Below are 26,744 nucleotides of genomic sequence, written 5' to 3' on the forward strand. Positions count from 1 at the left end.
CAGTCTTATGTTGTTGTGATTAAGATTGATTTTCAGTTTGGAGGATTGATTGACAAACTTCAAATTGTCTTGTTGGTCTTTCACAACAAGGTTAAATTCAGTAAGACTAACTGGATGTTATATAATTACAACTCATATATAATCCTTTGAAATGATGGTCTTGTTTCATTAACAAGTTATTAAAACTGTCTCTAAGGTTATACATAGAATTTCTTATTTGCAAAGGTACGAAATCAGTAAGGAATTAAAGCACTGGTCTTTTTTTGATTTTATATATTTGAATAAGGTATTTTTAGAGTGAGCTTCATTAAGGAAATATATTTCTGATGTTCAACTTTTAGAGTAACATCCCATACAACTACAACACTTCAACATTAGATGAACTGTCAATTACAATACAACTAGGCTTTTAGAGTAACATCCCATACAACTAGGCTTTTTGTTATGTTCCATGGATGTTTTTGAAAATTTTATTGATAAGGACTTGATTTTATAATATTCAGGGAGAAGTTCAATCACTTGATAGGTTTATTATAGTCACGAGTTATAGATAATTCTCTCGGTATGGAAAACTATGATGTAAAAATGAGAGAAGACCTTAATGGTAGAAATGAACCAAATAGAGTGCAAGTTGTAGAGACTCAGAGATGGAAAGATGGGAGGAACAAGGAAAGGGAAGAGAAAGATAACCTTTCTTGTGGTAATGGCTTGTTATCTAATGCATTATCTCCCTCTGTTACCGAAAATGTAAGTCGACACATTTTGTTTGTGTTATCTATTATATAGTTTAATGTGTATTTAATTTTATTCCAACCCCCATTCAACAATGATAAATCATCCTATTGACAGTACTTATTTATTCATTTTTTGGTATATTGGATATAATGACACATGTTGCAGGTTTGTGATGATGCTCATTTCACTCCAACAGATATAGCAAAAGATTTTATGGGTATGCGGTCTCACAAGGCACTAACATCCACTTCAAATTTGCAACATAGACCTTTGGGAGATGAGAGTACACCATGCTGGTTATTTAGAGATGCATACATGCCAGATAGACCCAATGCTTATAAACTTGTACCAAGAACAACATAAGGTGAGTTATTTGGGAATGGGTAGGTTGAAGAAAGGTTGAAGACCCCATCCAATAGGCTTAATAGCCTCCAATAACTGAGGTCTCAAAACTAAGGTCAAGGTCTGAATCATAACCCACATGCTAAAAGGGAAACAACAAGCACCATTGTAATTGACATGCGTATTTAAAAATAAATAAAAACAAAACACTGTCGGAATTCCGACATCAACCCAACTTTGCACCGATGGCCAAACTGTCAGACCAATAGAATCCTCATCGGTACATAGTTCCTGATAGGCATCAAAATTTTGATGCTAACTGAAAAAACATCTGACGATACTTTATTGCCGGATGCTCATCGCAATCGTCATTGATGCAAATTCTTGGTAAGTGTCAGACTTCCGACGTCCATCCAACGACATTCTTTGGCCGTATGAGCGATCATGGCTGCCGTCAGAAGAGTTCAGGATGTTGTTAGAAGTCCGACATTAGATGGCATTGTCAGAATTCCCGACGACAAGTTTTCGATGTTAGTCCGACGAAAAGTAGTCAAAATTCTGACAATAGGCTATCAGAAATCATCCCCAAATGTACTAGTGCCTAAATATCCAATTTGAATAACTTATTATCAGAGTGCAATAAACTATCAAAAATAAAAGAGTCACTTAGGTCCCATCCTAGAAAAAGAATTACTCTGATGTCTATCAGTAATTGTCTCCCTCTCTATGGAGTCATTGTCACCAATTTTGCTTCTATATCCTCTTTTAGTTTCTTCAATAATTCTGCCTCATTTTCAGGTGTCACATTTGGGATAGACTCCCTTAGCCTTTTGCCTTTGAAATTATAAAGAAAAGACTTAAATTCTTTGGATTTAACAAATACATCATCTGCCACAAAAATTAGCATGTCCATCCAATCTTGCATCTTTATAAATTTCTATTTTAGTTATAATTTGATCATCTTCATTGAACTCTTCTTCCACATCTTTTGCTTGTGACCTAGAAATGGCTTCAGTGTCTTCTGGTTCATTTTCTGACATTTCTTCTTTTGACTCCATCTCCATTAAACTCTATCTTTTCTCCTCCGATTGTTTGTTTAGGTTATCAATCACTTCTTGAGCCTCTGCATCTTCTATGTTCCTAAATATGTCTTCCGCTTCCAGAATCACATACAAATAATCACCTAGATTTTGCCTTTTCTTGCAACAATGGATATATCCTTCCAGATCATAATTATTTCTTGCAAAATGTTTGAATAAATTAAATTCTTCCATTAATTTCTTGTTAATTACATCATATACTTTTGTTGAAACAATTATGAAATCTCCAAAGCTGAGAGTACCTGGCAAGAAATCCTACTTACACAGATCCCCAAAGTTCTTAGCATTTGAGACACTCAATTGTCTGACAATCTCCAAGTATGCTATTCGGTCGGGAACACATTTTGGAAACATATAGGGAGTTCCTTCAAACACATATATCCTAAAACATGTGAAGCCCTTATGGACATACCAATCTCCCCAGCTATGATTTGCTATCTTTTTGTCATGAAAATATTTAGGTCTTGAAGATATTTTAATATCATATGAGATTGATCAATCACAAGGAAATCCATACATCCGATAAATTGGCTTTACTATACATTCCTCAAATTTGATATAATTTGATTTTGTGTAATGAGAATCCCAAACATAAGTCCATAATTGAATAGGTTTCTCCTCCCCTGTCCCATTTATGACATTAAGCCTCAATTCCTCAGGCCACATACCCCTAAAACATCCATAGAATAAGATTAAATGCATCAATAATGAGTAAAACTTAAAATTAGGGAAATTTTTATCCCTGAGGTTCAAAAAAACCTCATGCAATCTCTCCACCAAATATGATGCATAATCAAACAACCTGGGTTCATACATTTGAATGTCTGAAGCTAAAACCAATGGCCCAATACTCACAAGGTCTGGAACCTCAATGCCTCCTAACTGGCCACAAGATATATAGGTGTATTGAAGGTAATGTATGAACAAATTAATGTTAAATGGTGGCCCAACCTATTTTGTAAGTTCTCCCACTTCTTTTTTATGGAGAACTAGTTTCCACCCAAGGCATGTAGTGTCTATTCTTTGATATTCCTCTTCCAATTCCCCAAAAGACAAAGGTTTATCAAAACCAGAATCTAGGTTGAACACTTCATTTATAGTAATTACTAAAAACCTTGTGAAGGATTCTCCATTTGGATTTTGAATGTATCTGCCCGCAAAATTATAATTTCTCACTAGAATCTCTAAAACTTTCACATATACAAAAACATTAGGGACAATTAGCTTACCTAGATTTGTAACCCAGGGGTTGCAGAGCGACACCTCCCTATTTATCCTCAAGTAATGGAATAAAAATAGTTCATAGCCCCTTACCCTAGTTCAAACATCCCCGACATCCTTGTATCTATCTTCCAATTGATCCTAACCAGGTAGATGTTGTTTCGATCTTCTAGACTTAGGGCTGGGCGCTTGCATTTGATCAATCATATCTTGGTTCAATTTTCTAATTGGGGCGTCTTCTCCTATATTGGATTTCTTAGCTCCTAACTCTGAACTCTTGGCTGATCTCTTTTTCCCTATAGAACTAGACACCTCCATTTCTACAACTGCAATTTCTCACTCTACCCTTTATGAATTAGAAGTCTCTATTCTGCCAATTTCCTTCACTGTGTGAAATTTATGTCAAGCAACTTCAATTATATAACAAATGTATTCAATGCCAAAATCACAATGATTAACATCCCATAAATTGGGTGATTGTGAACTTGATGCAAGCATTTTATAAGAGTCCTTTGCTTTAGTTTTGAAATTTGATTTGACAATGGCTCATAGGCACAGGTCTCCCCGATGTGATTTTCTTTTGGCACCATCGGTATAACTCTCTCCCTTTCTTCGATACATTGAGATTAGATGTTGACCAAAATATGTTGATCTGATGAATTTCACAACCTCTTGATTTCTTCTTACTCATCGAGATAATACAAGTCGATGACCTCTCTTCTTGCTGATCGGGGTGAGTTATCCCGCTAGTCTCATCAGACAATGGGATAGCTTAAAATGTGTTGAGGCGATGGGCATAATTTCCCCGATATCTTTTCCCTTGGCGTAGCTCCTCTCGATATGTTATGTCTCCTCGGCATAAGATTTTCCAATATTCTCATCGGGAATAGTCTTATCGATAGCCTCATCAACTATCAGCAAGACAAGATTTCTCCATTGTCGTTTGTGTGTGTTCTGCCGATGGAATTCATCGGTGTATTCTATCATGATCACATGCTTCTACTTGTCTTAAGTGTTACCATCAGATTGAATTTTGCTGACAGTGTAGATTTCAATTTTTTTGTAACTTTTTCTTTTCTTTATGAATACAAATATTTATAATTTGCTTAATGGGTTCAATATAAACTGAACAAAACCTCTAACACAAAAATGGACTCCACTATTCGTAGTTATTCTTTGTGAGGCCCTACCCCGATTTAGTTTGACATTTTCAGTTTTTGCATATTGAGACTATTATGGATGCTTTATTTTATGCATTATGGACTTAGAACTTATATGATTCCATGATTTGGATCACACTCACATATGTTGATGTTTTATTTCATGCATGAGGATTATGAAACTTTAGATATGTTACTAGAATAGAATTACATTATGATGGTGAATGTCGTTATTGGGAATTTGCAGGATTTCATTTTGATGATAGAAAAATGATGCTTATTTATGAATGGTTCAATTTTGGGAAATTATGTTAATTGCTTATGTGAAATTTAATTTGAAACAAATGAGATATTGAATTATTGTTGTCAAATGTATGAGTGTTTGATGTGTAATGAAATCCATGTATTTGATTATGTATAATTGTGATTATTTGGAGTTACTAATGTGTTAATTGAGATGCGCAGGAGAATTATCCATGTGACCATGGAATTTAATGGAGAACCAAGCCTAGACCAATGTGCGTTTGTTAAGCCGGGAGTTGTCTATTTGGAGAGACAACACCCCCCCCCTTGTAATGTATTTTATTTGTGATGTGTATAATGCTTGAGTGTAAAAATTTAATTTATGTGTAAATGTGTAATCCTTCAAGAGACAAATTCCATGTGTAATTTTTATATTGTATTTTTGTTGTGTCACTTGACACATGTGCTGATTAAGTGTCATTGATTTTGACTTGTCTCTTGGAGGGAGTTTTGTTTCTACCAAAGCCATTCAAAAACATGAGTGTGGTCCCAAATCTGCCTTGGGTAGGGAGTCATGGGAGTGGTCAACTCAAGCTTGACCCGTAGGTAAACTTCAGTGGGGTTTCCAAAGGGTTTAATGGACTCCTAGGGTAAGTTTTTAGGCTTTTCCAAAGGTCCAAAGGGTATACCTATGGGTTAGGGGTGTTTTGCAACATGTGGCTTCTCCCATGTGACTATGTAGTCACTTCAAAAAGTGGTGTTTTCAAGATGAACGAAAATTCAAACTTAGAAAGTTCTTCCTAGGATAGAGAACCTTCCTTTTAGAAGTTAAACTCTCTTCCCCATCTTCTTCCACCTTTTCCCTTTCCAATTTTAGTAAAGTGCAAGAGTTTGGGAAGGGCAACCAATGGGAACTCACACCTCACCCAAGGGGTTGGGAAGTGTGTGAGAGGCCTTCTTAGGCAAGAATTTGGAAACTTAGTGAGTAATCACCCACTCTCCTTTCTTGGAGATTATGCTTGTTTTGAAAAAAGTTAGTAGGAGTTTAGCATTTTGGTGGAATTTGGAGAAAGTTAGTGTGGAATTGGGCAGCTCATCCCCAACTAAACTTAGCAAACCTTTTTGGCAGAACAAGGTTGGTTACTCCCTTCTTCCTCTTGTTATGTTGTAAATGTTAGTTTATGTTGTTTTGTAAAAGAAAAGAGTTGCTTGAAAGATTGTGTTTTATGAAGTTTTTGTGTTGAAGTTAAAATGTGTAGTTTTCTTTCTATGTGTTTGTTTGTATTTCTTGTTGTTTTTGGGAGTGTCCAAGATCTCCTATCCTTGGGAGGGTAGGAAGATCTTGGGGTGGAAGGAGTTTGACAGCCATGGGTGAGAGGCTCTCCTCATGGAGAGTGTTCTCAAGGGTGTCCTTGGTGACCCTTGATGCATAGCCTTGTGTATGCATTTGGGGGTCATAAGGGGAGTAAATATGGCCATGAGCCTTTTGGGGGGCATAAGGATTATGGAAGTATTTTTGGTTGCATTTGTATTGCCATGAGGTGGTTTATGTTGTATTGTTTTTGGCATGCATTCTCCCCATTGGTACTTGGTCCACTTCCACCCATGGAAGAGTCACCATGAAAGTGGTGAATGTGTAGCTTGGGAAGGGATATTTGAATGTAAATGTGTTCCTATGTTTGTTGTGGGGATTGCATGTTTGTAACCCGTCTAGTGCTTGGTTCTCCAAGCTCGGGGGTGGCTTCTAGTAAGCCTAGGCTGGGAGGTGAGCTTCCCATGGTCAAAATGTGTTTTATTGCAGGTTGCATGAGGAAGGGGAAAGGATGAAGTAAAGGGTTATGTTGCTGTTTTGTGTTGCAGAAAGGTGTTTCAAAGAAAAAGGAGAAAAGGGTAGATTTAATGTAATAGTTTAAGTAAAAGATGCAAAGTGAGCATTTGTAGTATTCTTTTCAAAAAAAAAAGAGTTGTGTTGTTTTTAAGTTACTATGTAGAGAAGAAACATTGTTGGGACTTCAACCCATTTGTATTCATGTTATTTGGTATCCATAGTAATTTTGTATCTACCTTGCTAATGAAATACATGATGTTTTCCCTATTTTAGATAGCTGCAAATGAAAGAAGTGATACATTTGATTGTATGAAAATTTTTATATGTTTCACAAAAGAAAGAGAAGCCATTGCATTTATTATGATTTCTGCAAGAAATGGATTTTAATGCTGCATGTTCTTTACAATGTTAGACTGCTGTAAATTTAAGTAAAAAAATAGTCTTTTATTTTCTGTTCATTGCAGAAATGAAATTTGTTATATTAGACTATTCTTTGCAAGAAAAAAAAAAGAATACTTAGCATTCAGTTTTAGTATTTTAGTGACAAGAGAAAAAAAAAAAATAATGTATGTAGGAGACCCCTTAAATGTACTTTGTTGTTATTCACAAAAAAATAATATGATTCCCATAAAAGTCCATATAAGTTATGATTTTTAAAAAAAATATGCTTACTTGTGTAACTATTAACCATGTACAAATATATATATATATATATATATATATATATATATATATATATATATATATATATATATATATATATATATATATATATATATAAACATACTTAAACATTGAGTATCATTACAAGAATCTGTTTCCAAAAAAAATATATATATATATATATTTACAGATCTGGTTTTACAAAAAAGAGGAAACTAACCCCCTTGCTAATTAAACCAATATATATATATATATACCTTATGAAAACCCTGCAAAAATATAAATATACAGACTGAAAACAGATACGCCTCATTAATGATTCTGGTTGCACCTACTTTTACCTAATATTTACACACACACACACACACACACACACACACACACAGATATATATATATATATATTCTTATATCCAAAACATTCTGCTCTTGCCCTTTTAAATAGACATGTAATGTCTGTTACTCCCTTAAACCCTAAAGAAGAAAATAAGGGACTTATTAAAAATATATATATATATATATATATATATATATGAATATATATATATATAATGATGTGTATATTTTATTTCCTTTAAACACAGATTTAAAAGAGGTCGCATCTTAAATTAAAAAAAAAAGAAAACACAACAAAATGGGGGGTTTCGCGTTCTTTTTTTGTTGCAGACGAAGGTTGGGGCCACACCACTGTGGAGTCACAGTGGCCGGCGGTGGCGCGGGAGGCGCCTGGCCGCCACTGTGGTTACCCACAGTGAGCGGTGCCCGGCCGCACTGTGGGTAACCACAGCGGCGCCCGGGGAAAACCCCGCCCGCCGCGCTCGCCGCCCCACTCCAACTCCCCGCTTTCCCCTCCTCGCCGTATTAAAACAAAAACAAACGAAACCTGTTTACCCGCCGTAACTGTTGCAGTTGCAAGGAAATGAAGGGGGTTGGCACGGGATCGGCTCTGCGTGCCCCTCCCGTGGCCGTCGGCTCTCCTCCATACTCATGCACGCAAATGGGGAGAAACAAAAAAAAAGGGGCTCCACACACACAACCCATCCGCACAAATAAAGAGGAGTTGGTATTAACGTGTTCGCCCTAACCCTAGTTTCGGGTTAGGGCAACACTCGCATAATTTAAATAAACAAGTGAGTTTATGGATTATAATTAACAAAAAAAAAACCCTCATACATGAGGTTTACAACTAAAAAATATAAATAATTATGTAAAACATATATATATATATATATGTATATAAATATATATACATATATATATATATATGTATAAAAGTAGTCTTAAAATGATAAATAATAGGAATTAAATTTGTTATTTTGTTAAACTAAGTTTTACAATAATTGACAAATGTAGAAGGATTTTAATATCCAGGTGGATTAGATTTAAAAAAAAAAAAGAAATATATAAATAATTAAGGGATGTAAACACTAAGTTATTTTTAGGGCCAAGAGGGCCAATTAAATCCAAGGATATAAAGTATCTTTATACCATGGGGTTATATTTTAGTAAAGTGTTTTAATGACGATGTTAACTAAACTTAAAATTCTAGTGGATAAGAAGATAAGAGAAATTTTAAAACGCTTAAATTTGAAATTTATCGTTACACTTGGACTTTTAATTATTTATTAATGATGCTTAGTGACTTCCCCTTTTGGAGGAATATTTGCTTGTCGTTAACTTAGCAAACCATGTTTCCCAATCGAGTTTAATTACTCATTATATGCAAATATAGTTTAGACCCAACCCAAAATGCTTTATTTTATTTAAATTGATCACACTTAGTGGATTATACTAGTTAAGTAAGCCGTTAATTAGTTAAGTATTTTAAAAAAAAAAATTTCCGTTCGTGCCCAAAAGTTGGGCATGACATTCTTTAAGATACTTTTGAAGCATACATTTTGGCAAAATTTGTTAAAGTGAAACCTCATCCATATCTACCATCTAATAACAACACATGTTTTTGCTTCAAAAGAATCTTGAAAACCATTTGATAAGTAGCCACAATCACATTTGCATTTTTGATCACTCCAAGAAATGTCTGATAAGCTTTTTATCCCCCAATCTACACCTTGAGAGGATCTCTATTTGCCTTGTCTCATCTTAGTGCCACCTTCAAGCTGCCCAACTGATGGTTGGTTTACAAGAGCCAAATCATAGATGGATGTGAACTGGTCACCTTCAAGCTCCTTTAAATGTAGCTACTCTTGACTTACTGCTTTCCCTAGTTTGCAAACTCTAGAGAATCCTAGTGATGTAGAGAGGCTATAGGATCCCTCAAATCTTTGTGAACCTTCTTGACCTTAACACTACTTTGATATTATCAAAGTGCTTTGACATTGTTTTAATATAGTTGTTGCTCTTGTGATTTGTCAATGACTATTGTTCATGATGTTACTGTGTTTAATGTTCAATGGTTTTGGTTCATTTTGTAATTTTTCTATGTTTAAGTATTTCAATTTGGTATATTATACTGAAACATCATTTCATAACTAAAATTTCAAGTTCTTTATAACTAGTTCTAAGAAAACTTTAGTACTTACGACATCGTTTTGCTTAGTTTGTGAAGGTTATAGACCAAAGTTTCCATAGCCCAATTTTTTTTTGCCTCTGAAGAAAGATCATGTCTAATAATATCAACAAAGAACAAAATAAGGAGACAATTGCTAGATTGTGGTCTAGCTTGAAAAGAAAAGGTGATGGAAAATGTTATTTTCCCTGCAAAAATTGTAAGGGCTTAAATACTAGAAGACTTATAATCACAATAGTTGAGAAACATTGTAGGCAACATGGTCACATTGAAAATATAATTGAAGATGATGGTACAAATACATTGATCCATGACACATTTAGTGCTAGCGCAACTGATCATGATGATCAAGATGACTTTGATGTTGTTTATGATGTACCTCTACTTGAGAAGGCATACAAGCCCCTTTACGAAGGCTCCCAAACAACTCTTCTCTCCACTATATTGTTGTTGGTGAACTTTAAGGTTATGAACAATTTATCCAACATAAAAATCTCATGTATGTTAAGGTATGTCATATATGTCATCTTTTTTCATCTATTTTTCTTGTTATTTTATTATAGTTAATAAAGGGTGAAACATGCACCATTAAGATTCTTTATATTAAAAAATTATATTTTTGGTTGTAGATTGATAGGTGAGTTTTTGTTACCACCATCAAATATTCTACCTCTCTCATACTGGGAATTGTTTTCCATTATGAAAGATATTGGAATGGAGTATCAAGCAATAGATGCATGTCCCAATGATCATATTATATATCATAAATAACATGAATTTGCAACAGAATGCCCTAAATATCATATGAGTAGATATTGAATAGATCAACTAACAAAAAATGTGCCTCGCAAGGTTATTCATTATATTCCCATTATTCAATGTTTGCAACGATTATTTAGGTGTGAAAGCTTAGCACAATTTATGGACTACCATGTACGCAATAGAAGTCGAGATGAATTTATTCGAATGCTTGCAGATGATTCTGCATGTATATACATAGATGAAAAGTGGCCACACTTTAAAGAAGAACCTCGTAATCTCAAGCTTTCATTGGCAGCGGATGATGTCAATCCATTTGGAGAGATGAGATCTACTTACTTGGTGTGGCCTATTTTTGTGATCAACAATAACATTCCTCCATGGATGTCAGTAAAGAGGGAGAACATAATGTTGGCAATGATTGTTCCAGGTATTTTTTCATTTAATAGTCATCCACATTAAATTATAAATATTACAGCAAAATGGTCATAATAATAATGTAATATTTTTGTTCATTCAACTAGGTAAGTACCAAGTTAAAGATATGAATGTATATATTGAGCCTCTTATCGACGAGTTGTTGGAGTTATGGAATGGTGTCACTATGTATGATGTCTCTAGACCAATAGGACAAAGACAATTTCAATTCCATGCAATGCTTGTATGGACAATTCATGATGCCCTAGGGCTAACACATTTTTCTGGTATGTTATAGTGATCAACTTGCACCTAATTGTAAATATAAAAATTATCATATTTAATCAAATTATACATGATCTTGTAGGTATTCAAACAAAGAGAGAATTTGCATGTCCAGTTTGTGGTCCAAAGATGAAATCTCATTATTCAAAAAGTTTAGGAAAGCAAGTATTTGATGACTATAGACACTTCCTCCACAAAAATCATAAGTATCAAAATACTGAAAAATATCTTTTCAATGGGAAAGAAGAGACTACATCAAAGCCATGAAGAATGACACCTCACCTGTGGAAGTTGGAATATAATAGAATTAATCATCAAGGTAATGTCATTCCATCTAATGGTTTATGTTTGGAATTTGTAATTTTATATTGTCTTTTTCTTACTGATGATGTAATTGATGATGATCATCGTTCACTTTTTTAACATATTATATGCCTCATGAAGGTCGTCAAGGCATTAATGACCACCTTTTAAAGAGACTAAAGAGTTATCCTAGACAATTTGGTAGGTTGCCCTACTACGAGCAGCTACAAGTTGTGCATTTGTTTGATACTATGCATATTGGAAAGAATATAATAGAGACAATATAGAAAATATTTGATGGAAGGTGTGACAAAGAAAAAATTATCAAAATTGGTAGTGACATTCAGGAATCCAATCATGCAATGAAAAATGTCATTCAATCAAATAGAGAAGGAGACCAGATTAATATAAGTGCCCTTCCTTGGTTATTAACAGAGCAACAAAGCAATGCTATAAAAGAAGTCATACAAAAAATTTGATTTCCCACAGGATTTGATGCAAACATAAACAATTTCATAACAAAGAAAAGTGAATTTGGGCTAGGGATGAAAATGCATGATTGGCATACCTTCATTAAGGTAATTCGTGTTCTTGTGTATTTACTATATTTTTGTATACTGTATATACTTTTCATTGTATTATGTTAGAAAATAATGAAAAAGATGATTTTATAATTGTTGCAGTATTTTCTACCTCTATCTCTCCCAGACCACTTCGACAATAATGTCAAGCAAGTTATATATGATCTTGGAAAATACATGAGGTAAGTGATATTACTTGCTATGTAATATTTTATATTATTTTGTAAAGTCTCATTAAGATATTTGCATCTTGAATCTCTTGTAGGTGGTTGTCATCTAAAGAAATCCATATGGAAGATATAAAATATTGGAAGAGAAAAATTCCTCATCTAATGTGTGAAATGCAAAAGTGTCTACCTTCAACTTTTTTCAATGCACAAAAACACTACCTCATACACCAAGTTGAGGAGATTTAATTGCGTGGACCTATACACACAAGATCAATGTGGATGGTTGAGAGGCACTTGAAATTTTTGAAGTCTTTGGTTCGACAAAGAGCACATCCTAAGGGTTCTATGGTGGAGGGATATATGGTATACCAGACTATGGTGTACATTACTAAATACCTTCCTAAGTTCACGACAAAGATCCATGTAGATCATATTCAGGATCCCAACTCCATTAACAAATTTGAAGGGGAGAACTTGATGGGGAAAGGTACAATGAGAAAAGTGAGAGGTAATTAATCGATATTGTAGTTATTTTTATATATATTGCAGTTAATTTATTTGTAATCTTCAATATACTTCAGTTGTAAATTTCTAGTTTTTTTTTGTATAGTTGGTTGAGAGTGGGATGCACTACATTTGTATGTTGCAAACAATCTTGATTGGATGATGGTATGGATTCAAAGATGTCAACAATCTAGTCGCGCATTAACATGGGAAGGTGTGGCTTCATTGGTTAAAGAAGCTCACCGTAATGGAGATTCCAGTGTTACACAAAGAGAAATTGATTTAACATATGGTTTAAGAGATAAACATGTATGTATAAATATATTAATCACCCATATTATTTAATTTTCTTACAATTGTAATGATGTACATATTATACATGTTTGACATTTTGTAGGTGAAACACCACAAGGCTATGTGGTGTAATGGTTATAAATTTTGCATCAAAAAGTTGGATGACACGAAGAAAACTTGTGATTCTGGAATAAGTGCAGTATTTCAGGTGACTAATATTTTGTCTAGAAGCGACATACATCATCGATTCTCAAAAAATCGCTACTATGGGATTTTGGATGATATACTTGAGTGTGAATTTAGGTCCTTCAAATTAGTTCTTTTCATCGTCCAATGGTATAGGCTACAATTGAATGAAAATGATCCTGACAGAACTGTTATTGAACATGATAATGGATTTACAATAGTTAATACAAGGTCGTTTGAGCAAGCTAGAAATGAGCCCTATGTTCTTCCAAGACAATGTGAGAAGGTATTTTACTCAGATGTTCCTCATAAACCAGGTTGGTCATTTTTTGTTACACATGATCCAAGAGGAAGGCCGGTAAAGTACAATGTGATGGAAGAAGAAGATACCAAAGAAGTAGAAGATGATGTAGATGAGGATCATGATCTATAGTTAGTTGATGATGTTCCTAATGGAAATGTTCATGAAGAAGAAAAAAAGATGAAGATGATGATGATGATGATGATGACGACGATGATGATGATGATGATGATGATGATGATGATGGTCATAATGATGAGTTGGAAGAAGAAGATAAATGACATGAATTAAATGTATTGGTATGTGATTAGAATATTATCTATTTGATATTGATTTCTTGATAGAAATTTATTTCACTTATATATATGGTCACATAATTAATTCATTGTGTTTTAAATTCTAATGTCATTACATAATTTATTCATGATGTCCTAATAGTAGAGCCATGCCACCCGCAGGAAATGGAAACAGATAGAGTTTCGGCTAGCCCTTATTTTATTTTAGAGCATATAGACCACGATGAGCAAGTTGAGCATGATCCAAGTAGACAACATCAGGAACATGATGGGGCCCCACCAGGTAAAGATGACCACGCTTATTCCTTTAAATGAATTTATTGTAATTGGTGTATTGATTAATGTAACCTTCCGTGTTTCAACTCCAGAGGATTTAGAGGGTGTTCAAGATGTTGAGGATGAGGCTAGACAAAATGATTAGGAAGATGATGTGGCCCCATCAGGTAAAGAGCACCCCTAAAATTTTCTTTTAATTAAAGTAATACTTGTAATAATAATACAACTCATGAATTTAACCCATTTCTTTGTTATTGCAGCGGACCCCCCTTTGCATACACGTCCTCGTTGTGAGTACAAGAGTAGGCATACATTAACTAGATCATGAGAACATGGCAAAAGAACTAAAGAGGGGACAAATGATGATGACAACGATGGTCCAATTAGTCTTTACCTCCAAGATTCAAAAAGAAAGAAAAAACATGATTGTAATCTTATTATATGTTAACAACTGGATTTTATGTGTTAGTGAATTTAATTATGTGTTAATGAAGAATGATATGTGTTAATGAATGTTACATGTTAATGAATGTTATGTGCTAATAAATGTTACATGATAATTAATGAATTTTATGTTTCATTAATGGATGAAATAATGTTAGACATTAACGGGGAATTTAGAGTGATATTAGGGGGGGGGGGGGAGGGGCCAAATGAGCTTCCACATTCGCGTGGTTGGCCCTGTTAAGTAGTAAAAATCAAACTATTCTTGAAACAAAGAGAAGCTCAATAAATTAACACATTTTTCAATATTTCATTATGCTCCACTATTAATCTTATTGATGCTAAGCATCTTGTTTGTAGGTTACATATTCAGTGTTGCAGGTTGTGAACATGCTTCTATGAGACAGTTCCCCATTACAAGTGAATGCATGCCTCATTGGTTTTGTGAGTTTATTTTGTTCTAGAATAGACATATTTTGTTCATTCATTGTTCGTTTTGAGTTTATTTTGTGTCAAATTTCAAGAACGAGCATGCATAAAAGGAGGTGGAACTACTGGAAACTGATTGTTAAACTAAGTTACCGATTCTTCATTAAAACCCCTGGATCTTGATTCTGATTCTACCTGGGTCCTCTTCCGAGCCTGATTCCCCTTGGATTCCTCCAAGGTCCTTCTTAGGTGGTTGGGTCCTCAGTGATTATTCATCATCTGTTGTGCCTAATTTTGGGGCAAATTAATAAAGTAGTGCTGGCTACAAAGTTTACAATTTAAATTGCTTTCTCATATACGCTGTAACCTTTTGTAAGGGGTGTGATCTGACCCAAATTGTTATTCAAATTGCAATTGTCATAAATACACAACCTATCATCATTGCTGCAATCTGATCTTTATTTCTATTTTTGTTGATTTCTTCATACTGTCATAAGGATGTGAAACTGTTATTAGTGATTTCTTATTGGTCAACTAGTTATCATATTGATTAGTAATCAGCTCTGAGATCTTCCAATAGTTATAGTGGCATTATTTATCACTATATTTTGCCATCCTACTATCTTGATGACTAGATCTAGTATTGTCAATATTTTTCTAAGGGTTTCAAGACCTAATTGAGCATCATTAATCAAATCAGTTTCTGCATCTATGCAATTCACTGTATGAGTGTTTACTTTGATTTCATTTAAGTCTGTCATAAACTAAATAAATTCAAGATTACATTTTATCTCAGCTAATTTTATATCATTGGAGTAGATTTTATGTCATATATATATGTGTGTGTGTGTACGGACATACCCGTACCCATACCCAATGATTTTTTTTTTGCCGATTCTGTGAATCCGTACCCGATTCTATATCCGTATGCATACCCAAATTGGTAACTTAGTTGTTAAATTATCTAAAAGCCATCTTGTCTCATGTATGACCTATGAGGGGCTTCTAACTAATGTAGAACTGATGAAACTATCCTAAAAAATCCACCTTTTCAGGCCTCAAACTAATGATGAGCTTAGAAATCCACATTTTCTCTAAAAACTAATGCTTGAACTGATGAATGATACTCAGAACTTGCATTCTAACTTGAAGTTCACTTAACTAAAACTCCCACCCTTTAGTCATTTCCATGTGCATGTTTATGGTAGTCCAATCTACTAAAAAATACTATCATGACCACACTTTCATTTCTCATAGAAGGTGATCATATCTCCATGTTGCATTGTCTATCTCAAACTTACTGTCATGTGCCTCTATATTTAGAATCTGATTTTTATCACAATCCTTATTCTTCACTCCTCACTACTGGTCTGCAACAATGTATCACCATTGTACTGAGCCTCTGTGCATGCCTTATGACTATTACATCTTTGAATGCCTTTGAGTTCTTTTTTTCTTTGATAGACTTGATCTTCTTATCTCTCTATGACTGTACTTTGTCTTTGATTTGCTTTGCGTCAAGACTTTTATGGACTACAATTGGCATTGATGGAATCTCCTTGTATTTCCCTTAAGTTTGGGGCCTTGAAATGGAGTGTACGCCTTATGATGGCACTGTCTACTTTGTGTTCTTCAATATTCTCATTTTTCCAACTCAGATGATTATCTTTTATGACTAGATATATCTTTGTAAGTGATTTCTTTGTTAATCATTATCTCCTTGAGCTATGCATGCCTAAGACTGACTATTCTTGATAGTCTTGCTGCTCACTATTTTGTAGAGTTTTCCTTAGGAACGTGCACTATCATATGTTACCCTTTAAACAAGGTCTAGGACTATACCTAACCCTACACTATTATCCATGACTACATACGGAGTTCTAGGCTCTATATTTATAATATCCTCCTTTGATAGTATTTTTAAACAACAATATGACTATCTGTATGACTATTTATGAATGATTTATGTACTGGTTTCAAGACATTTTTGGCTTTTACTATTATGATTCCTTATGATAAGTCTTCTCATGCATTATTGTAGCTATTTTATCTTTATCTTCCTGATAATGAAGTACCTATTGTGCTTAATCCTTTGTAAGCTCATTGATATTAATGCTACTGATATTAATCCTTTGTAATTTGCAAAAGTCAACCTGATGGTAACACCGACAAGTAGAAGCATGTGATCAGGATAGCATACACTGTTTAAGTCCATCGACAGAACACACACTAGTGGAAATGGAGAAATCCTATCTTGCCGATAGCTTATGAGGCTATCGATACGACTTATCTTGATGGACCCTAGCAAAAAGTAAAATGCATTGGCAAAGGTTACAACAATAAAGGGTCATCGGTGTAGACAAAAGCAGTAGGGATTTTTTTTTTTTTAAAATGTTGCGAAAGGTTGGAATTCCAATGAACACCATAATACAACTGACAATGTTGCCATACCTATGATGACAAAAATGTCACAAGATGTAGCCTCCTCCATCATCTTAATCATTGAAATTTTGACATCTCCTTGAAGATGGTCCATCAAAAGAACACACACTAGTGACAATGGAGAAATCATGTCTTGCCGATAGCCGATGAGGCTATCGGGAAGACGCATCCTGATGGAAACTAGCAAAAGTAAAATGCATCAGCAAAGATAATGATGTTAAAGGGTCATCGACAAAAGTTACGATGATAAAAGGATGTAACGAGGTCAGAATTTTGATGTCTCCTCGTCAAACAAACATGCTGCCTAGCGACAATGCATAAATGTTGTCTTGCCGATAGCCGATGAGGCTATTAGTAAGACTTATCCCGATGGATACTACCAAAGTAAAAATGCATCGACAAAGGTTATGATGATATATAAAGGGTCATTGATAGAGGTTATGGTGATAAAGGATGCAACAGGGTCAGAATTTTGACGTCTCCTCATCAAAAAAACATACCACGGGTGCATAGAAATTTCTGACGTGGTGTTGTTTGAAGTTCAACATGAATCCCGTCATCGAAATCATCGATGAAAAAATAGTGACAACAAAATGCGCTAGAATTCTAACATTTTGTTGTTTGAGTTCCGACGAACGGTCATCAGAAAAGTGCTTCAAATGTACTAGTGATCTTTAAGAGCTTATATCATCATTGAGCTTATTATAGTAAAAGGATAAACTCATCTGGATATAGATACAACCCAAATTAATTGACATACAATTTGCGTGTAGGAAAACACATCAGATAGTTAAGGAATTCCCCAGTTCACATGAGACTCGTACGTCCTTGATGATCTTAGACAATAATTTCCTAAGACAAGTCATCATATTACTAAGGAACAATCTACAAGCCGAAAACCAATCAACATGTCCCATCCTCACCTTTCTATTCAAAGACATCATGGAAAAGAAAAAAAACATGTCACCAAAGATAAAATCAGAAAAAAATAAAAGACATAAGAAAACAAATGGACGTTATGTTTCCTGTTGAAATGATTCTTATCCAGTTATCATATTGATTTAGATATGTTGATAGGGTGTTGTTATGCTTTCTCAATCGTAGTCTCATTATTCCATGACCTTGTTGAAGTCCAAATTTGTAAGCTTGTCTTAAATGTTTGTGTTTTTGCAATGTTTATGATTTTTTTAAAGATTTTGTTGAAAAGTTTTGTTATTTCTAGGGTTTTTAAATGTTTTGGTTTTTAAGGGTTTTTTAGGACTTTTTATGATTTTAACGATTTTTTTAGGACTTTTTATGATTTTTAAGATTTTTAAATGTATGCATCTAGTGTCTAGCAAGGTACAAGGGAGTTTGAGTGGGTGAATGAACTAACATGATATGAATAAATAAGTGAATGATGGAGGAAGCTTATGTGATTTTCAAGGACTACCTCTTAATAAGATAACATGTTCATCCAAGCAAATGAACAATATATAGAAATATAAGGCATTGATATAGTGTAACAAATGTCATATGGTCCAAAGAAATGACCATGTCAAGAGGTTTTTTGAAAACATGTTTTTCATTTTGTCCTTAGTTTTGATCAAGACCAATCAATATATTTGGATAGGAGGCAGATATGATAAGAAAGATCAAAGGTGGTAGTGAAGGATGGAAGCAAGAAATGGAAAAAATAATGGATAGGAGCTGAAGGGTAGGATTAGGTGTAATAGATAGGACACACGAAGCCTGCAAAGGTCCTTAACCATGTCAAGATCAAAGGTGAAAAAAGGATATGTATGGATATAAAAGAAATGAGGGATAATAGAGGATGAAGGATAATGGAGGATGAGGGATTTTAGATGGATGTGGCAAATAAGACAACATGAATGGAACTTACTCCTAGTGAATAGTGCAAGAAAATAATGGATTACGCATGATGCTTGCTTGCCAGGTTTTCATCATGGTACTTTCCCAAGGCGCTGCAAGAAGTGGTTTTCACACATGGATCAATTTATTTCTCTTTAATTTTTTTTATTTATTTTTTACTTTTTTCCTTTTGTTTTTTCTCTTTTCTGATTTTTTGGAAGATAATGGATGCATGATAGAAGATGGAAGAAGGAATCAAGAATCTCACTTCTTTGGATGGTACCCTTGAAATATATGTTGCAATAGACCTTGGCTATGAAGTTGTTCTCAAAGATATAGGTAGGATAATGAAGTGAAACTACGATAAGGATTGGATAAGAGAAATGGAAGGATGGAAAATAGGTGTTGGATAATAGATGGGATATTGAAAGACTAGAGCATAAGTGAATGGAAATGTAGGTGGGATCAACATTGGCACACAACTTGAGGATTGGTGGAGTGATGGAGGAAAAGTGTATTTTGGATTTTGAGGTTTTGATGGAGGAATGGCAATGGATTTTGGAACATGAGGACCCAAAGTGGATTTGAAAGGTTGTAGAGGTTTATAAGAAATGATAGAAATCTTGGATGTCAACTCGAATTTTTTCTTAGGATGCTGTGCTTCAAGGAGTCACTTGGGGATCCACATGGTTTTTTATTTTTCTTTCTTTTGCAGTTCCTTGGAATGCATTGCTTCTACAAATTCCTTAGGAACCTATATGGTTTTTGAATTTTCTCTCTTTTGTAGTTCCTTGGAACACACTACTTTAACAAGTGCCTTAGGAACCCATATTGCTTTTGAATTTTCTTTATTTTTCTCAATGAGCCTTTGTGGCCTTTCGTATATCTTTTTTTCTTTTTGGATCACACTTTGCTTTGTTTTTACATGTCGATTAGATGTGACATGTTGATCCTTTAATGCATGTGGATTTTTAGACTTGTGGGTTTTATTCTTGGCATCAATATTTTTTTTCAAGGGAATGTAATTCATATATGGATAGGAATGATATGAAGGCCTTTTGGATGGGTTGATATAAGTAGATGGTGGTAAGGTTCTTAGAAATGCATGCCTTTGTTGATCCTAAATAAGGGTTGGAGGGGTATACGGACCTAAAATGGATGGAAGGGATGAAGGGGTAGGTTTATATTTGGACATAGAAGAAGGGATATGGGATTTAATAGGGATACCAATATCTTGAAATTCATCTTTATTGTTGGGATCACGATCATCAAAATTTTCTTTGATATGGAGGGATTTTGATGTACCTTGTTCATGGAGGCCTGACTACTTGCCTTGATTAATCCTTTGATTAATGGGATGCTCATTGCTTTTGAAAGAAGATGTGAGTCCATTTTGAGATGGATATAGAATGAAAGAAATGATAGGGACACAATGTAGATCAGACCCAATAAAAGTAGAGGAACTCATTTGATCTATAAAAGGTTCATTAACAACTTGCATAGAGATGTTGGGATCATGAGGGGTGTTAGAACATATTTTTACAAAATATTTTGTGCTATATGGAGGCCTTTTCTTTTATCATATGAGAATTTATTTCTGGTTTGCATATGCAGGAACCTTATTAGCACGAGTAAAGTTCTTTAAGGATCAACTATTTCAAGAATGTCAAGGTACACTAAGGGCATGCACTAAGTATAGATTGCATAAGGAATCTAGTATGGAAGCATTTAGCAGTGAAGAAGTCATTATGATATAATCTAAGATTGTTTTCTAGTATGTATCAGACCTTGTGGGATAGTTGGGATCACTAATATTCAAGGTGGATGGCTCATTTGTTAAAAATTGCAAAATTTCAATTATCGACATAAGTAGTCCTGATGAAACAACATTGGCCAGCAAAAGAAGGATTATCGGCATGACATATACCGATAAATCAGAGGGAAGATTCATTGAGGCACTTAAGTAAATATTTAACATGGTGCACGCTCTTGGAAAATAATACCATCAGGATAGCTTGTTCCGATGAGGCCGAAGGTGGGTATTTTCTATCGGCATATATCGGCTTATCGGAAATAGTGAAAAAACTCTATCCCGATACCTGATGACTGAAGGGAACTGGAGGCAGGTCCATCAAAGAAAAAGACCATATCGCGATAGTGCAAAAATAGTTAGGTTGATCCCCGATGACATGGAGAATCGGAAGGTGGAACTATTGGTATTACCTATACCGATAAAACAAACTCAGAGGTATAAAGCATAAAAGTGCATCAAAGACTCATCGAGACTTTGGGAGGAATAGAAAAAGGCTATTTCGAACCCTGATGAAGATAAAAGTGCCTGTGGGGATATCAGTGTAGATTATACTGATAAATTAAACATTAAGTGAGGACTCATCGGGACATCGAAAGAAGAACTTTTATGCTATGTCGAATCCTGATAGGACTGTTAAGGTGGATGGTGAGTTGCAAGGAGTTCTTCGGGGTGAGTTATGCCAATAACGCAGGGGGCCTAGTCAAAATGCGGATTGGTATATTGAGATCATTGGGGCATCGGAGTGACATAAAATGAACTATGCCGATATCCGATGGGTTAAGTAAAATAAAACTGAAGGCGAATGCATCAGGGAGAGTTATGCCGATGGAGCGTGAAAACAAAAAGCAAAGCCAAAACTGAAGGAGTGCCCATTGGGATAAAGTGAACCATCAGGATAGGAGAAAAATTCCTATCTTGAGACCTGATAAGTTAGTTGGGATAGCTTGTGCCAATCAAAAGGTAAGAAGTAGTAAAGTTATAACAAATGACGCCAAACAATTGAATCTTTGGGAAAAGTCTCACCAATTAGCTGTTGAAGGTCTTGATGTGAAAAAATGACAAAATGACTTCCATTGATTAGGTTTGATACCACATGAAGAAGATACATCAAGATTGTAGTAATTAAGTACAAGATTGGACTCCTTGGGGATATATAGCTAGTGTTGCATAACAACATTTCACACAAAGTTATTGGAGAAAGTTATCACATGTTCATTAAAGAAATATTTTGAGTTGTTGAGCATAGAGCAGAAGAATTTGTAGAGATGGAAGGGTCAAGCTCAAAAGGGAAGTGGAAGGTCATTGAATATCCAGTATCCCATCAAAAAAATTGAAGGGTGAAGTCAGTGAGGCTCAAAGGAAATAAAATCAAGACATGATAGATCAGATGGGCTCTCCAGGAGATAGGTCACACAGAGCTAAGGTAAATTTGCCTATTTTGCTACCAGTTGGAAGATAGATATAGAGAAATTGGAGTTGTACTCACAACAGTGCGAGGGCACGAGCTGTTTCTTTTTCATTACCTCCACAGGGATGAGCCTATGCCAATTTCAAACCCACAGAGTACCAGCTTAGGTAAACTTGTGGTACCTAATGTCTTTGTAAATATTGATTTATTGAAGCTCCTGGTAAGACATTATGATACAAACAAGAGATGCATTTTGTTGCCCGATGGGACTGCTTTAGTTCACTTTGCAGTAGCAACAATTCAAGAAGTTTTTGCAGTAGATCTAGAGGCAAATTTGCTCTCATCATTTGTGGATTTGGAAGAGGAATACAGAAAAATGGATACTACATACCAGGGTTGGAACTTCTCTATCCAAAAAGTAGAGAAGGGGAGGCTAATAGAGGAAGATGGTCCTCCTTATGATATGGGCATGTGGTTAGGTTGGAGGAGTTGAAGCTCCTGATATGGAAAATATAGGAGTGTTGGTTTTAGCAGCATATATTTAGAGACATGAGCCTAGAGATTTTGATTTTTCTTCATACTTGGTGGATAGACTTCATGAAGGATTCATGAACTTGAAAGACAATCTAGACAAGCATTTCAACCATTATTCGTTATTAATGCATATTATTTTATTTTATGGGAGATTTAGAGGGTTATGGTCAGAAGGTTTGAATGTAAGTATAGTTGGAAAGAATGGACAGGATCAACTGGTGCAGTTATGGGTTTCTCTCTGGGATTACAAATATGTAAATTCTCATTACCTCAAATTTGAAGAATTCTTTGTTATGTCGATTTTCTTGCTCTTTGGTGAGCCTCTGCAGGGATCATTTTCTAAAGATGTAAAGAAGTTTTTTAGGCCTCATGAGAACAAAAATACGAAGGTTAATCACAATTGGGGTGATTGGTACTCATGCCAAAACTTCACTTTTGTTCGGTGCTATGGATTTCAAGGTTGCCCCTATGTGCTATTGAAGCTTGCACTGGATAGGATTTCTCTTATGGAAATTGTAAGGCAATTAAGTGTCTCTAATGCCAAATATTTCGGAGGTGCACACAAGCAAGCCTTCCTCCCTGGCATACTTCATTTCTTAGATTTTAATATTGTATCTACAAGAGAATATGAGGTTATTAACAGGAAGATCATGGATGAATACAACTTGTTCCAACACACATCTAAAACACATTATGATCCTGAGGGCTACATCCACACAAGAAGGTTGAGACAAGAGTTGGGAGATTACTTTCATCAGGAGGATGAGTTTGAAGATATGTGTAAAAATAAGGAAGTAGAGGAGCTTGTAGAGGTTATGGAAACCTTGGAGAAGAAACTAGAGGAGAGAAAACAAAGACTAGAAAACATGGAGGGAGACCCAGCTCAAAGTGATTCAGGGGAGAATGAGGTAGTTTCCAAGCTCCGTACACCTGAGAAAGAGAAGGAACCAAAAGCACAGGGTAAGCTCCTCATTGTGCTAAATGCAAAAACATATGAAAGGATGATAGAGCACACTTCATTTGTTTCAGATGATCAATTCATCAAGTCTAAAGAGTTTAAATCCTTCTTAGACCACTTCAAAGGGAAGAAGTTGACGGAAGCAATGCCAAATATCACACCAGAGAATGAGGAGGAAATGTTGCAGAAGCTTAAAGATGATATTGATGTAGAAATAGAGACAATTATCCCTTAGAGAGGAAGATAGTTGCTAGTGGAAGCAGGTATTATTCTTTTCCCAGGATGGGATTTGAGTGCATCATTCATTTTTGACAGTTTATTATATGCAAACAATAAGGACTTAAAGTTGAATGTCCAACGGGTTAATGATATATTCATTGGATCGAGGTATGATCTGGATGAACAAGAAATGTTGTTATGGGCATTGTACCCCCCAAATAAAAGGCCAAAAATCATAGACGTGGATAAAGATTTTGGTCATATGATGACCCTAAAAGTTGGAGAGTAGATCCTATGGTCATTGCTGACATAGGTATTAATATCTAAAAATTCAATAAAGCTCAGATAAAACATGAGATAGCAGAGAAAAATAGATATAATGCTTTATATGAGGAAACTCTTAAGAGGAGTGGGCATCCGATCCCTCAAATTACTGATTCAAGAGGCCATTGGAAGAAAAAATTTGAAAACTAGCTTATGAGCACACTAAGTTGAAGAGGGAGATGAAGAGCATCAGGGCTGATACTGCTTGTGTATTGATGAGTAAAATATATGATAATATGGAGAAGGCATTGAATGAATTCTGGGATTTATATCGGAGGAACATGGACAATATAGGCTAGTTGGATTAGTTGAGGATTTGGAAATCCCTTAAGTGTTCCAATCTGTGGTTTTGGGCACCAACAGACCGACGACTCTGCTGGGGAGTTGTCATACATAATTTGACATTCACCTAGAAGCTCTAGTATTTTTTCATTGAAGATATTATAAGTTTTCTTTTCCCCATCTGAGTCACACAACAAATTGGTGAGTCTTCTGGGATGTTGTGGTAAGAAGTATTCAAAATTTTTGGTGGTTTCTCTTCATACTCTTCTGGAGGAGGGAGCTCGGAAGATTAGTAAAATATATTGTTCCTCTTAAGAGATGGCGACTCTACATGTAATACATGAATAATAGTTGGTATGTTGAGAAAATTAAAGAAACCCCTAGAAATTTGTCATTAAGATTTATGCAAGGGAGGAGGTCTTTGCACAAAGGACAAGAAGATCTTGTTCAGTTGAGTCCCAAGAAAAGGAACAAAGGGAAAAAATCAAACATGGAATTTGAAGGATATAAGAGTTTTCCTAGTAGGGAGGAAGATTCTTCATCTGCTGGCAAATCTGAGAATAGAGAGGAAAACCCTTTTTATAAAATAAATTCAAAGGATAATAGACATAGCCATGATGAGATCATGACTACTAAGGAACAAGAAGCAAAATAGTGGGATGAACTTATTCTTAAGATGGCTGATATGAATGCCGATGATGCCAAGATGGCGAGGGCACTTAAAAGGCAACCAAATTGGGTGTTATAGAAGCTCAGAATAGAGAGAAATAATATTTCAAACCCCAAGACAAACAAGGTAGGAGAAGAGAGAGGTGAAACAAGTAGACAAGTAGTTCCAAACTATAGTCCCCCTCATATGAGAAGAATGGACCAACCTTTTGTAACTTATGATAACCCATTGGTAAATGATAATAGACAATAGAGGGATGTGCATAGGGATGAAAGTGAAGAGAGGCAGGAGGATGGAAGAAGGAATGGAGATGGGGGAAATGATGTGAACTGGATTAATACAAATAGGGGCAACCATGTAGGAAATAATGGATATGGCAGCAATCAAAATAATGGACATAATAGAGGTAACAATGGTAATTATGGAAGTGGCAATGGTGGAGGTAGGAATAGTAATAATGGAAATCATAATGGCAATAATAATGGTAGTGGAAACAATGGTAACAACGGAAACTATGGCAACAATGGTGGATTCAATAGAGGAATTATGAACAATCAAAGAAACCATCATGTTGACAGGCAACCCTTAATCATTGAAAGATACAAACAATTGGATTTCACTGGCATTGTTGGTTATCCAAATCATATCACTAATGATTTAAGATTAGCAATCCCAAAATTCTTAGGAAATGGAGTTGATTCAGTAGAGCAGCATGTAATTAATGTAATGCATATCATTGAAGAATTTGAGATTCCTTGTGAAGATGTATTCATGAAGTTGTTTATTCAATATTTGACACAGGATGCAGGGGAATGGTATAGAAGCCTTCTTGATAGATGTATTTGTAGCTGGCATGAATTTGTAACACTATTCTTGGAAGAATTTGGAGATCACAATGATCCTTCATTTGCATCCCATGAATTAACAAGCATAAGGAAGAATCAAAATGATTCAGTTGCTAAATTTAATAAAGTATTAAATAGAATACCCAAAGATGTTAGACCAGTTGATTCATTTTTTATTAACTTTTATTTGAGTTCTTTTGATAGCAAAAGTCATTATGAGATTTTGTCTCATAGACCTGACACTTTACAACAAGAATTCAAGACTTCTACTATTGAAAATAATAGGAAGGTGGCTGGGAAGGTTGCTAAGAGAGATGATCCAAAACTGTACAACT

The 26,744-nt window shown here is 34.9% G+C and overlaps 1 protein-coding gene across 1 annotated transcript in view; it reads left to right on the forward strand.

The window, feature by feature from the left end:
* Positions 1-585: 585 nt before the first annotated feature.
* Positions 586-26,744, forward strand: part of LOC131876596 (uncharacterized) — a 41,426-nt gene continuing 15,267 nt past the window's right edge. Inside the window, exons 1-3 of the mRNA XM_059222035.1 lie at positions 586-747; positions 901-1,031; positions 25,831-26,142. Of these exons, the coding sequence (XP_059078018.1) occupies positions 586-747; positions 901-1,031; positions 25,831-26,142 (605 nt within the window). The remainder of the gene's footprint in view (positions 748-900; positions 1,032-25,830; positions 26,143-26,744) is intronic.

Source organism: Cryptomeria japonica, chromosome 6 (assembly GCF_030272615.1).
Source record: "Cryptomeria japonica chromosome 6, Sugi_1.0, whole genome shotgun sequence".
NCBI classification, from domain to species: domain Eukaryota; kingdom Viridiplantae; phylum Streptophyta; class Pinopsida; order Cupressales; family Cupressaceae; genus Cryptomeria; species Cryptomeria japonica.